Source organism: Pleurodeles waltl, chromosome 12 (genome assembly GCF_031143425.1).
Source record: "Pleurodeles waltl isolate 20211129_DDA chromosome 12, aPleWal1.hap1.20221129, whole genome shotgun sequence".
Lineage (NCBI taxonomy): Eukaryota > Metazoa > Chordata > Amphibia > Caudata > Salamandridae > Pleurodeles > Pleurodeles waltl.
The window spans coordinates 25,392,619-25,407,441 of record NC_090451.1 but is presented as its reverse complement, the minus strand read 5'-3'; the positions used below and the strand labels follow the sequence as shown (position 1 = coordinate 25,407,441).

The 14,823-nt window shown below is 57.3% G+C and overlaps 1 protein-coding gene across 1 annotated transcript; it reads left to right on the top strand.

Moving 5' to 3' along the window:
- Window positions 1–202: 202 nt before the first annotated feature.
- On the top strand, window positions 203–1,486 carry LOC138267022 (formin-2-like). The gene is made up of 2 exons (XM_069215869.1): window positions 203–279; window positions 580–1,486. Exons 1-2 carry the CDS (start codon window positions 203–205, stop codon window positions 1,484–1,486), a joined length of 984 nt encoding a protein of 327 aa, XP_069071970.1.
- Window positions 1,487–14,823: the final 13,337 nt, after the last annotated feature.

Genomic DNA, 14,823 nt, shown 5'->3' with positions numbered 1-14,823 from the left:
GGGGGGCGTGGGTGAGGCTGGGGGCTGACCAGTACAGATCACCTCGGGCTCACCTGTGGGGGGCCCGAGGGTGACCCTGCTGGCTCAGCATAGAAGGTGACAGGAGTCTAGGCGCTAGATGGGTGCTCCGGGTCCTCCTCACCGCTCTGTGGCACAGGGGCACGTCGGGTCAGGGCCAGCACACACGTTCACACCCGCCACCATGTCTTGTAGCGCCCAGAGGGTTGCTGGGGCAGCTCGCGTGGTTGAAGCGCCTGCTGCTGCCATCAGAAGGCTGGAGTAAAGAGCCCAGGCCTCAGTCCCGGGGCCGAAGCCCCCCGGGGTGGGGTCTGTAAGCAGAGACAGGAGAGCCCAGGCCCCCCCGCAGAAGAGTCCACGGTGCCAGGTTTAGCGCCCCGAAGTCCAGGTGGTGCTAGACTCGGATAAACCGAGACGGATCTGGCGCAGCCACGAAGGCGCTCCCCCTCCTCTGCTTCCTGGCTCCAGCCCTCCTCCTCCTCCTCCTCTGGTGCTTCCTGGCTCCAGCCCTCCCCCTCCGGTGCTTCCTGGTTTCAGCCCTCCTCTGCTTCCTGGCTCCAGCCCTCCTCCTCCTCCAGTGCTTCCTGGTCTCAGCCCTCCTCCTCTGGTGCTTCCTGGCTCCAGCCCTCCTCCTCCTCCAGTGCTTCCTGGCTCCAGCCCTCCTCCTTCTCCGGTGCTTCCTGGTTTCAGCCCTCCTCCCCCTCCTCTGCTTCCTGGCTCCAGCCCTCCTCCTCCTCCAGTGCTTCCTGGCTCCAGCCCTCCTCCTCCTCCAGTGCTTCCTGGCTCCAGCCCTCCTCCTCTGGTGCTTCCTGGCTCCAGCCCTCCTCCTCCTCCGGTGCTTCCTGGTTTCAGCCCTCCTCTGCTTCCTGGCTCCAGCCCTCCTCCTCCTCCAGTGCTTCCTGGCTCCAGCCCTCCTCCTCCTCCAGTGCTTCCTGGCTCCAGCCCTCCTCCTCCTCCAGGGCTTCCTGGTCTCAGCCCTCCTCCTCTGGTGCTTCCTGGCTCCAGCCCTCCTCCTCCTCCGGTGCTTCTTGGCTCCAGCCCTCCTCCCCCTCCTCTGCTTCCTGGCTCCAGCCCTCCTCCTCCTCCGGTACTTCCTGGCTCCAGCCCTCCTCCTCCGCCTCCTCCTCCAGTGCTTCCTGGCTCCAGCCCTCCTCCTCCAGTGCTTCCTGGTCTCAGCCCTCCTCCTCTGGTGCTTCCTGGCTCCAGCCCTCCTCCTCCTCCGGTGCTTCTTGGCTCCAGCCCTCCTCCCCCTCCTCTGCTTCCTGGCTCCAGCCCTCCTCCTCCTCCGGCGCTTCCTGGCTCCAGCCCTCCTCCTCCTCCAGGGCTTCCTGGTTTCAGCCCTCCTCCTCTGGTGCTTCCTGGCTCCAGCCCTCCCCCTCCTCTGCTTCCTGGCTCCAGCCCTCCTCCTCCGGTGCTTCCTGGCTCCAGCCCTCCTCCTCCGTTGCTTCCTGGTTTCAGACCCCTCTAGTTCCAGCCCTCCTGTTCCGGTGCTTCCTGGCTCCAGCCCTCCTCCCCCTCCGGTGCTTCCTGGTTTCAGCCCTCCTCCTCCAGTGCTTTCTGGCTCCAGCCCCCCCTCCTCCAGTACTTCCTGGTTTCAGACCCCCTGGCTCCAGCCCCCACCCCCCCTCCAGTACTTCCTGGTTTCAGCCCCCCTCCTCCAGTGCTTCCTGGCTCCAGCCCTCCTCCTTCTCAGACATCCCTGCCTCCAGCCCTCCTTCTCCTCCTCAGACCTCCCTGCCTCCAGCCCTCCTCCTCCTCAGACATCCCTGCCTCCAGCCCTCCTCCTCTTCTCCCCCTCCCTCTGGCTCCCAGGCCTCCTCCAACTCCCCCTGGTCCAGAGCCCCCCTCCCCCGGCTCCTGGACTGGACTCCCACTCCCCCGGGCCTCTTCCTCACCCCGACCTCTCGGGCCCTCACATTCCTGGCTTCTGCTATTAGCGCTTTTCTCAGGCTTGGTTAATAAACTGTTTTACGTTGCACTTAACATTCCTGACCGAAGTTTGCTAAATAGAAGGCAGATGGTCTGTTAACTCTCGACTCCAGAGATGTGTGTACATCACAATCACACGCGAGGGCGGTGTGGGCCATATATTGTGCCCTGGGGGGCAGCTTCCGGACCTTGGGGGCCACCGGAGCCCGAGAGATGCCGTCCTCTGGACCCTCGGCCCTGGAGGGGAATATGTGTGCCAGCCTTGATCTCACAACCCAGGAGTCAGAGAAAAACATCCCATGGTCTGTCGGTGCAAAAAATTTGCTGGTCCCACAGTCTTTGGGCCTGGAGGAAAGCTTGTCACTGCACCATGTAACCGAGGGAAGCTCGTCCAACAGTCCATGGGCCTGGAGGGAAGCTTGTCACTGCACCGTGTAACCGAGGGAAGCTCGTCCAACAGTCCATGGGCCTGGAGGGAAGCTTGTCACTGCACCATGTAACCGAGGGAAGCTCGTCCAACAGTCTGTGAGCCTGGAGGGAAGCTTGTCACTGCACCTGTGTAACCGAGGGAAGCTTGTCCCACAGTCCGTGTCCCTGGAGGGAAGCTTGTCACTGCACTGTGTAACCGACAGAAGCTTGTTAATCAGTCTTTGGGCCTAGAGGGAAGCTTGTCACTGCACCATGTAACCGAGGGACGCTCGTCCAACAATCCATGGGCCTGGAGGGAAGCTTGTCACTGCACTGTGTAACTGAGAGGAACTTGTCCCATAGTCTTTGGGCCTGGTGGGACGCTTGTCACTGCACTGTGTAACCGAGGGAACCTCGTCCCACAGTCCATATGCCTGGACGGAAGCTTGTCACTGCACCTGTGTAACCAAGAGGAGCTGGTCCCGCAGTCAGTGGGCCCTGGAGGGAAGCTTGTCACTGCACCTCTGTAACTGAGAGAAGCTCGTCCCACAGTCAAAGGGCCTGGAGGGAAGCTTGTCACTGCACCAGTGTAACCGAGACAAGCTCATCCCATAGTCTGTGGGCCTGGAGGGAAGCTTGTCACTGCACTGGGTAACCGACAGAAGCTTGTTCAACAGTCTTTGGGCCTAGAGGGAAGCTTGTCACTGCACCAGTGTAACCGAGACAAGCTCATCCCATAGTCTGTGGGCCTGGAGGGAAGCTTGTCACTGCACCGTGTGACCGACAGAAGCTTGTTCAACAGTCTTTTGGCCTAGAGGGAAGCTTGTCACTGCACCTTGTAACTGAGGGAAGCTCGTCCAACAGTCTATGGGCCTGGAGGGAAGCTTGTCAATGCACTGTGTAACCGACAGAAGCTTGTTCAACAGTCTTTGATCCTGGAGGGAAGCTTGTCACTGCACCAGTGTAACCGAGACAAGCTCATCCCATAGTCTGTGGGCCTGGAGGGAAGCTTGTCACTGCACCGTGTAACCGAGGAAAGCTCGTCCAACAGTCTGTGGTTCTGGAGGGAAGCTTGTCACTGCACCATGTGACCGACAGAAGCTTGTTCAACAGTCTTTGGGCCTGGAGGGAAGCTTGTCATTGCACTAGTGTAACCGAGACAAGCTCGTCGCATAGTCTGTGGGCCTGGAGGGAAGCTTGTCACTGCACCTGTGTAACCGAGGGAACCTTGTCCCACAGTCCATAGGCCTGGAGGGAAGCTTGTCACTGCACCTATGTAACCAAGAGACGCTCATCCCACAGTTCATGGGCATGTAGGGAAGATTGTCATTGCACCTGTGTAACTGAGAGGAGCTCAGGGAAGTTTGTCACTGCACCTATTTAACTGAGAGGAGCTCGTCCCACAGTTTGTGGGCCTGGAGGGAAGCTTGTCACTGCATCTGTGTAAGTGAGATGAGCTCGTCCCACACTCTGTGGACCCTGAGTGAAGCTTGTCACTGCACCTGTGTAAGTGAGATGAGCTCGTCCCACACTCTGTGGACCCTGAGTGAAGCTTGTCACTCTACTACGTAACTGAAAAAAGCTCACCCTGCAATCCATGTCCCCGGAGAGAAGCTTGCCACTGTAACCAAAAGAAGCTCCTCCCACAGCATGTGGGTCTGGAGGGAAGCATGTCACTTCATCTGTGTAATCTGTGTAACCAACAGAAGCACGTCCCATAGTCTGTGGGCCCTGAGGAAAGCTTGTCCCTGCACCTGTGTAACTGAGAGGAACTCGTCCCGCAGTCCGTGGGCCTGGAGGGAAGCTTGTCACTGCACCTGTGTAACTGAGAGGAACTCGTCCCACAGTCCGTGGGCCTGGAGGGAAGCTCGTCACTGCACCTATGTAACTGATAGGAACTCGTCCCACAGTCCGTGGGCCTGAAGGGAAGCTCGTCACTGCACCTGTGTAACTGAGAGGAACTCGTCCCGCAGTCCGTGGGCCTGGAGGGAAGCTTGTCACTGCATCTGTGTAACCGAGAGAAGCTCGTCCCACAGTCCAAGGGCCTGGAGGGAAGCTCGTCACTGCACCTGTGTAACTGAGAGGAACTCGTCCCACAGTCCGTGGGCCTGGAGGGAAGCTCGTCACTGCACCTGTGTAACTGAGAGAAGCTCGTCCAACAGTCCGTGGGCCTGGAGGGAAGCTTGTCACTGCAGCTGTGTAACCGAGAGAAGCTCGTCCCACAGTCCATGGGCCTGGAGGGAAGCTTGTAGGAGGCTGGCCTGGTTTGTAGTGGGTACCTAAGGTACTTACACCTTATACCAGGTCCAGTTATCCCTTATTAGTGAAGTGTAGGCAGAGTTTAGAAGCCAGGCTGTCTAGGGGTAACTGTGGATGAGCAGCCAAGGCTTATCTAGGAGACATGCAAAGCTCTTGCAATACCACTGTAGTCACACAGCACTCACACACATGAGAGACAATACTCAGTGTTACACACATAACGGTACTTTATTTTAGTGACACAAGGCCAAAAATACTTTGGAGACTATACTCCCATTGGAGGTAAGTAAATTACACAATATAAACACTAGTAACCAAAAACAGGTACGTACACAGTGCAAAACAGTGCAAATAGTGAAAATCACAATAGGTTGCAATGGGTCTAGGGGTAACACAAACCATACACTAAAATAGTGGAATGCAAAATTCGGTTTCCCCCCTAAGTAAGTGTAGTGTGTAGAGGGGCACTGGGAGTGTAAGAAAACACCAAAGTTAAGTAAAATACCCCACCCCACACCCCAGGAAAGCAGGAGTAAACCACAGAAAGTTTCCTAAAACACACTAGAAGTCGTGGTAGAAGACAGTGCAAGAACCAGAAGAGACTGAAAGACACCAACAATGGATTCCTGGACCTGGTAGAAGGGGACCAAGTCCAAGGAGCACTGAAGAGTCCAGGGAGAACAGGAGCCCCTGCTAACCCAGATGAAGGTGCAAAAGAAGAACCACTGGTGTGGAGACAAAGTTAGTATTGCACCAAAGAAGATAAATGCGTGTTCCTGGTTGGTGCAGAAGATGTCCCACGCCAGATGGATGAATGCAGTCTGGTTTGCGTTGCTGGATTCCACAAACAAGCCTTGGTAAACGCAAAGCTCGTGGTTCATGGAAAATGGTGCTGCCCAGGAAGGACCAGGTCGACTCTACCCAAGAGGGGGATACAGAGGGGGCTCTCAGCAACTCAGAGAGCCCTCAGAAAACCAGGCAGCGTGTACAGGAGTCCCACAGCAAGGGGACAAAGAAGGTGCAAATGGAGGCAACCACAGCACAATACAAAGGATTCCCACGCCGGCGGAGAACCACTCAGGAAGCTGTGCGTCGCGGGACAGAGCGCTGGGGGCCTAAGCTGTGCTGTACGTGAAGAACTTCTTGGAAGGTCGCAAACAATCCTTGGTAGCTGCAAGTCACGCAGTGCACTGGGGTACTGTCTTGCGTGGGGAGGCGTAGGGAGGCAAGCTCTTACCTCCACCAAAAATTGGACAGCTGGACGTTGGGACTGTTGGAGTCACTTTAGTCCACCACATGTGTTGCTGAATCCACACCTGTCGTCTGGAGACAGGACCCAAGCCACCGGTCATCGTTGCAGAGACGTGCCTGCTGAAGCAGGGAAGTGACTCCGTCACTCCACGGGAGACTCCTTTGGTTCTTCTGGTGCAGGGTGAAGACAGGCAGTCCTCGGAGGATGCACGACCTGGAAACTGTTGCAGTTGCTGGCAGGAGCTGAAGTTACAAGGTCGTAGAAGTTGTCGTTGTGTCTTTGTTGCAGTTTTGTAGAGTTCCTGGAGCAGTCAGCGGTTGATCCGTTTTTAGAAGATGAAGTAAAGGATGCAAAGTGTTCCTGCTGGAGTCTTACACCCACCCAGAGAGACCCTAAACAACCCTGAAAGGGAGATTGGTCTCCTAACCAGGTAAGCACCTATCAGGACGGGTCTCTGACGCAGTCGTGGCTCGCGGGGATACCTGGGGCGGGGCGGGGCACACGGGGGTGGGAGGTTTGATTGGTGGGGGCACTGGAGGAATTAATAATAAAATGTAATTATTTTCTTTTTTTTAACTTACCTCTGCTTCCGCGTCGCGCGCCGCTCCTCTCCACGCCTTCCGCATGCTGTAGCCAGAGGATCCCAGCCTGCCCTGCAGCCAATCCTGATGCTGCTCAAGGCTGTGTCAGGATTGGCTGGGAGGGCGCTCCCTGGCAGACTGGTAGCCTGTGCAGGCTCTCTCAAGCCCGGCAACACTACTTCATATGTATGTTTGGCCGGCTCGAGATGGCCAACCAAACATAGATGCGCAGTGAGCACTCCCCCTCAGTGAACGTCACCCCCGTGGCCCCGCCCCTTTCAAAGAAAAGGATAATAAACATAGGTTATAGTCCTTTTCTTTGAAAGGTTTTTTGCAGCTGCCGCTGCTGACGGGGGAAGGGGAGCGACACATCTCCACGCTTATGGAGGAGCCATCCCTGCTCTGACGTCACCTGCTGGCACTGGCCACTCAAATGCTCCCAGAGTTCCCTGACCATCCTGAAAACAAGATGCCAAAACGCAGGGACACTAAGGAGGAGCTATGGGCACCACCCGTGGGGTCACTCCCCTTTCTTCTGTCCAGTTTCCTACCAGAGCAGGGACTGGGGGTCCCTGAACGGGTGTAGACTGGATTATGCAACAAGGTCACCATCTGTGCCCTTCAAAGCATTTCCAGAGGCTCGAGGAGGACACCTAGTTCCAAAGGGAGAGGGTATAACACCCTCTCCTAAAGGAAATGCCCTGTTCTGCGTTCCTGGGATTGAGCTGCTTAAGCCCCAGGAGGGCAGAGGCCTGTCTATGAGGTGGCAGCAGCTGAGGCTGCAGTGGAAACCTCAGAAGGCTGGTATGGCAGTACCGGGGGTCCATAGTGGAGCCCCCAGGGTGCATGGAATTGTAAATTCAGTATTGGGGTACATTTCCCAGTTGTTAGACACCTTACATGGCCATATTCAGAGTTACCATTGTGAAGCTGTACGTAGGTATTGACCTATGTGCAGTGCGCACTTAAAATGGCGTCCCACACTCACAAAGTCTGGGAAAATGGGCCTGGATGACGTGGGGTCACCTCTACAAGTTCAGGGGTGCCCTCACACACAGGTACTTTGCACACAGCCTTCAAGGTCTGAAAGCCTGACATATAGGTGACTTATAAGTAACCTGGTGCAGTGAAAATGCCTGTGAAATAGTGCAAGCACTATTTCACACAGGCTGCAATGGCAGCCCTGCAGACCCCTTTGCATGGGTTCCCCATGGGTGGCAAAAGTAATGCTGCAGCCCATCGGGATCCCCTGGAACCCCAATGCCCTGGGTGCCTAGGTACCATATTCTAGGGACTTATAAGGGGGGGGTCCACTATGCCAATGTGGAGTGAAATACTGGGTTACCAGTATGTAAGGACAAATTTGGAACCACAGAGAGCATAAGCACTGGAGTTCTGGTTAGCAGGACTCCAGTGACATAGTTAAGCACACTGACAAAAACAGTGAAACAGACTGACAAGTAGGCCACAAACCATAAGCACTGGGGTCCTGACTAGAAGGATCCCAGTGACACAGTCAAAACATACTGACAAACAGGCCAAAAATGGAGGTAACCATGCTGGAAAGAGGCTACGTTCTCACAAAGATTGTCACTGCACCTGTGGAACCAAGAGAAGCTCGTCCCACAGTCCGTGGGCGCTGAGGAAACGTGTCACTGCACCTATGTAACCAAGAAAAGCTCGTCCCACAGTTCATGGGCCTGGAGGGAAGCTTGTCAGAGCACCTGTTTAACTGGGAGAAGCTCCTCCCACAGTCCGTGGGCCTGGAGGGAAGCTTGTTGCTGCACCTGTGTAACTGAGAGGAGCTCATCCCACACTCTGTGGGACTGGAGGGAAGCTTGTCACTGCACCTGTGTAACTGAGAGGAGCTCATCCCACACTCTGTGGGACTGGAGGGAAGCTTGTCACTGCACCTGTGTAACTGAGAGGAGCCCATCCCACACTCTGTGGGCCTCGAGGGAAGCTTGTCACTGCACCCGTTTAACTGGTAGGAGCTCCTCCCACAGTCCGTGGGCCTGGAGGGAAGCTTGTCACTGCACCTGTGTAACTGAGAGGAGCTCATCCCACACTCTGTGGGCCTGGAGGGAAGCTTGTCACTGCACCTGTGTAACTGAGAGGAGCTCATCCCACACTCTGTGGGCCTCGAGGGAAGCTTGTCACTGCATCTGTTTAACTGGGAGGAGCTCCTCCCACAGTCCGTGGGCCTGGAGGGAAGCTTGGCACTGCACCTGTGTAACTGAGAGGAGCTCATCCCACACTCTGTGGGCCTGGAGGGAAGCTTGTCAGAGCACCTGTTTAACTGGGAGAAGCTCATCCCACACTCTGTGGGCCTGGAGGGAAGCTTGTCACTGCACCTGTGTAACTGAGAGGAGCTCATCCCACACTCTGTGGGCCTCGAGGGAAGCTTGTCACTGCACCTGTTTAACTGGGAGGAGCTCCTCCCACAGTCCGTGGGCCTGGAGGGAAGCTTGTGACTGCACCTGTGTAACTGAGAGGAGCTCATCCCACACTCTGTGGGCCTGGAGGGAAGCTTGTCACTGCACCTGTGTAACTGAGAGGAGCTCATCCCACACTCTGTGGGCCTGGAGGGAAGCTTGTCACTGCACCTGTGTAACTGTGAGGAGCTCATCCCACACTCTGTGGGCCTGGAGGGAAGCTTGTCACTGCACCGGTGTAACCGAGGGAAGCTTGTCTCACATTTCATGGGCCGGGAGGGAAGCTTGTCACTGCGGCTGAGTAAGCACACAGTCTGTGGGCCTGGACCATTCCTTAAACCCTTAAGTCCTGGTTCTTGTCACTCCTGGGAGCTGGTCCTGTTTGCTGACTGATCCCAGCTCTGCTTCCCTATCAGGTTGTGTAAGACCCGTTGCTTCCCTCCAGCCAGCACCCAGAACCCCTGCACTGTGCTTGCACTGGTATAGCGCTTACTAACCCTGAGGAGGCACTAAAGCACTTTATGTTCTGCTGCATGCCGCTGGGAGCCCTGGGTTAGAGGTTACCCCGGTGTTCTTGATGATGGTTGGTTACAGGAACAAGCCTTGCGCCCTCAAGGGGCCCACCCCATGTGTCTGCTCTAGTGTCCTGGTGGTGGCTTGTGGTGGGGTTCGGTGTGTCGTTACTGGGGTGGTGTGAGGTCATACAAAAGGCTGCTGGGACAGAGACACCGGAGGAGAGTAGCTATTGTTGAGTTCCTTGGTTGTGGTTTCAAAGTGGGGAGGTGGTGGTCTATGAAAGGAAGTGCAAACAATTTGCAATAAATGGGATTAAAGCAGACATGCATGGAGCCCACAGTAGGCCATACTCAGAGAAATGTGGGAGAGCTGAGGGGTCTAGTCGGTGTAAGACCCCCAGGGCAGGTGTCACACACTAAGGGTGGGTGAGCTGAGGGGTGTGTGTGAGCACGGCGGTGCAGAAGGGGTCTAGTCGGTGTAAGACCCCCGGGGCAGGTTTCACGGTGTAAGACCCCCAGGACAGGTGTCACACACTAAGGGTGGGTGAGCTGAGAGGTGTGTGTGAGCACGGCGGGTGCAGAAGGGATCTAGTCGGTGTAAGACCCCCGGGGCAGGTCTCACACACTAAGGGTGGGTGAGCTGAGAGGTGTGTGTGAGCACGGCGATGCAGAAGGGGTCTAGTCTGTGTAAGACCCCCAGGGCAGGCGTCACACACTAAGGGTGGGAGAGCTGAGAGGTGTGTGAGCACGGCGGGTGCAGAGGGATCTAGTCGGTGTAAGACCCCCAAGGCAGGTGTCACACACTAAGGGTGGGTGAGCTGAGAGGTGTGTGAGCACAGCGGGTGCAGAAGGGGTCTAGTCGGTGTAAGACCCCCAGGGCAGGTGTCACACACTAAGGGTGGGTGAGCTGAGGTGTGTGTGAGCACAGCGGGTGCAGAAGGGGTCTACTCGGTGTAAGACCCCCAGGGCAGGTGTAGAAGGGGTCTAGTCGGTGTAAGACCCCCAGGGCAGGTGTCACACACTAAGGGTGGGTGAGCTGAGGTGTGTGTGAGCACAGCAGGTGCAGAGGGGTCCAGTCGGTGTAAGACCCCCGGACATGTGTCACACACTAAGGGTGGGTGGGCTGAGAGGTGTGTGAGCATGGCGGGTGCATAAGGGGTGTAGTCGGTGTAAGACCCCCGGGGCAGGTGTCACACACTTAGGGTGGGTGAGCTAAAGGGTGTGTGTGAGCACGGCGGGTGCAGAAGGGGTCTAGTCGGTGTAAGACCCCCGGGGCAGGTGTCACACACTAAGGGTGGGTGAGCTGAGAGGTGTGTGAGCACGGCGCGTGCAGAAGGGGTCTAGTCCGTGTAAGACCCCCGGGACAGGTGTCACACACTAAGGGTGGGTGAGCACACTAAGGGTGGGTGAGCTGAGGTGTGTGTGAGCACGGCAGGTGCAGAAGGGGTCTAGTCGGTGTAAGACCCCCGGGACAGGTGTCACACACTAAGGGTGGGTGAGCTGAGAGGTGTGTGTGAGCACGGCGGTGCAGAAGGGGTCTAGTTGGTGTAAGACCCCTGGGGCAGGTGTCACTGTGTAAGACCCCCAGGACAGGTGTCACACACTAAGGGTGGGTGAGCTGAGAGGTGTGTGTGAGCACGGCGGGTGCAGAAGGGGTCTACTCGGTGTAAGACCGCCGGGACAGGTGTCACACACTAAGGGTGGGTGAGCTGAGGTGTGTGAGCACGGCGGGTGCAGAAGGGATCTAGTCGGTGTAAGACCCCCAGGACAGGTGTCACACACTAAGGGTGGGTGAGCTGAGAGGTGTGTGTGAGCACGGCGGTGCAGAAGGGGTCTAGTCGTTGTAAGACCCCCGGGGCAAGTGTCACACACTAAGGGTGGGTGTGCTGAGAGGTGTGTGTGAGCACGGCGGGTGCAGAAGGGGTCTAGTCTGTGTAAGACCCCCAGGGCAGGTGTCACACACTAAGGGTGGGTGAGCTGAGAGGTGTGTGAGCACGGCGGTGCAGAAGGGTCTAGTCTGTGTAAGACCCCCAGGACAGGTGTCACACACTAAGGGTGGGTGAGCTGAGAGGTGTGTGAGCACGGCGGGTGCAGAGGGGTCTAGTCGGTGCAAGAGCCCCAGGCCAGGTGTCACACACTAAGGGTGGGTGAGCTGAGAGGTGTGTGAGCACAGCGGGTGCAGAAGGGGTCTAGTCGGTGTAAGACTCCCAGGGCAGGTGGCACACACTAAGGGTGGGTGAGCTGAGAGGTGTGTGAGCACAGCGGGTGCAGAAGGGGTTTAGTCGGTGTAAGACACCCAGGGCAGGTGTCACACACTAAGGGTGGGTGAGCTGAGGTGTGTGTGAGCACGACAGGTGCAGAAGGGGTCTAGTCGGTGTAAGACCCCCAGGGCAGGTGTAGAAGGGGTCTAGTCGGTGTAAGACCCCCGGGACAGGTTTCACACACTAAGGGTGGGTGAGCTGAGAGGTGTGTAAGCACGGCGGGTGCAGAGGGGTCTAGTCGGTGTAAGACCCCCAGGGCAGGTGTGTGAGCACGGCGGGTGCAGAAGGGATCTAGTCGGTGTAAGACCCCCGGGGCAGGTGTCACACACTAAGGGTGGGTGAGCTGAGAGGTGTGTGAGCACGGCGGGTGCAGAAGGGATCTAGTCGGTGTAAGACCCCCGGGGCAGGTGTCACACACTAAGGGTGGGTGAGCTGAGAGGTGTGTGAGCACGGCGGGTGCAGAAGGAGTCTAGTCGGTGTAAGACCCCCCAGGCAGGTGTCACACACTAAGGGTTGGTGAGCTGAGAGGTGTGTGTGAGTACGGCAGGTGCAGAAGGGGTCTAGTCGGTGTAATACCCCCAGGACAGGTGTCACACACTAAGGGTGGGTGAGCTGAGAGGTGTGTGAGCACAGCGGGCGCAGAAGGGGTCTAGTCGGTGTAAGACCCCCAGGACAGGTGTCACACACTAAGGGTGGGTGAGCTGAGAGGTGTGTGTGAGCACGGCGGTGCAGAAGGGGTCTAGTCGGTGTAAGACCCTCCGGGCAGGTGTTACACACTAAGGGTGGGTGAGCTGAGAGGTGTGTGTGAGCACGGCGGGTGCAGAAGGGGTCTAGTCGGTGTAAGACCCCCAGGACAGGTGTCACACACCAAGGGTGGGTGAGCTGAGAGGTGTGTGTGAGCACGGCGATGGAGAAGGGGTCTAGTCTGTGTAAGACCCCCAGGGCAGGCGTCACACACTAAGGGTGGGTGAGCTGAGAGGTGTGTGAGCACGGCAGGTGCAGAGGGATCTAGTCGGTGTAAGACCCCCAGGGCAGGTGTCACACACTAAGGGTGGGTGAGCTGAGAGGTGTGTGAGCACAGCGGGTGCAGAAGGGGTCTAGTCGGTGTAAGACCCCCAGGGCAGGTGTCACACACTAAGGGTGGGTGAGCTGAGGTGTGTGTGAGCACGGCGGGTGCAGAAGGGATCTAGTCGGTGTAAGACCCCCAGGGCAGGTGTAGAAGGGGTCTAGTCGCTGTAAGACCCCTATGGCAGGTGTCACACACTAAGGGTGGGTGAGCTAAGGTGTGTGTGAGCACGGCAGGTGCAGAGGGGTCCAGTCGGTGTAAGACCCCCGGGACATGATTCACACACTAAGGGTGGGTGGGCTGAGAGGTGTGTGAGCATGGCGGGTGTATAAGGGGTGTAGTCGGTGTAAGACCCCCGGGGCAGGTGTCACACACTTAGGGTGGGTGAGCTAAAGGGTGTGTGTGAGCACGGCGGGTGCAGAAGGGGTCTAGTCAGTGTAAGACCCCCGGGCAGGTGTCACACACTAAGGGTGGGTGAGCTGAGAGGTGTGTGAGCACGGCGGGTGCAGAAGGGGTCTAGTCCGTGTAAGACCCCCGGAACAGGTGTCACACACTAAGGGTGGGTGAGCACACTAAGGGTGGGTGAGCTGAGGTGTGTGTGAGCACGGCGGGTGCAGAAGGGGTCTAGTCGGTGTAAGACCACCGGGACAGGTGGCACACACTAAGGGTGGGTGAGCTGAGAGGTGTGTGTGAGCACGGCGGTGCAGAAGGGGTCTAGTCGGTGTAAGACCCCTGGGGCAGGTGTCACGGTGTAAGACCCCCAGGACAGGTGTCACACACTAAGGGTGGGTGAGCTGAGAGGTGTGTGAGCACGGCGGTGCAGAAGGGGTCTAGTCGGTGTAAGACCCCCGGGACAGGTTTCACACACTAAGGGTGGGTGAGCTGAGAGGTGTGAGTGAGCACGACGGGTGCAGAAGGGGTCTAGTCGGTGTAAGACCCCCGGGACAGGTGTCACACACTAAGGGTGGGTGAGCTGAGGTGTGTGAGCACGGCGGGTGCAGAAGGGATCTAGTCGGTGTAAGACCCCCAGGACAGGTGTCACACACTAAGGGTGGGTGAGCTGAGAGGTGTGTGTGAGCACGGCGGTGCAGAAGGGGTCTAGTCGTTGTAAGACCCCCGGGGCAGGTGTCACACACTAAGGGTGGGTGAGCTGAAAGGTGTGTGTGAGCACGGCAGGTGCAGAAGGGGTCTATTCTGTGTAAGACCCCCAGGGCAGGTGTCACACACTAAGGTTGGGTGAGCTGAGAGGTGTGTGAGCACGGCGGTGCTGAAGGGTCTAGTCTGTGTAAGACCCCCAGGGCAGGTGTCACACACTAAGGGTGGGTGAGCTGAGAGGTGTGTGAGCATGGCGGTGCAGAAGGGTCTAGTCTGTGTAAGACCCCCAGGACAGGTGTGACACACTAAGGGTGGGTGAGCTGAGAGGTGTGTGAGCACGGTGGGTGCAGAGGGGTCTAGTCGGTGCAAGACCCCCAGGGCAGGTGTCACACACTAAGGGTGGGTGAGCTGAGAGGTGTGTGAGCACAGCGGGTGCAGAAGGGGTCTAGTCGGTGTAAGACTCCCAGGGCAGGTGTCACACACTAAGGGTGGGTGAGCTGAGAGGTGTGTGAGCACAGCGGGTGCAGAAGGGGTTTAGTCGGTGTAAGACACCCAGGGCAGGTGTCACACACAAAGGGTGGGTGAGCTGAGGTGTGTGTGAGCACGGAAGTTGCAGAAGGGGTCTAGTCGGTGTAAGACCCCCAGGGCAGGTGTAGAAGGGGTCTAGTCGGTGTAAGACCCCCGGGACAGGTGTCACACACTAAGGGTGGGTGAGCTGAGAGGTGTGTGTGAGCACGGCTGGTGCAGAAGGGGTCTAGTCGGTGTAATACCCCAAGGACAGGTGTTGTAGGAGGCTGGACTGGCTTGTAGTGAGTACCAAGGGGTACTTGCACCTTGCACCAGGCCCAGTTATCCCTTATTAGTGTATAGGGTGTCTAGCAGCATAGGCTGATAGATAATGGTAGCTTAGCAGAGCAGCTTAGGCTGAACTAGGAGACGAGTGAAGCTCCTACAGTACCACTTAGTATCATATGCACAATATCAAAAGAAAACACAATACACAG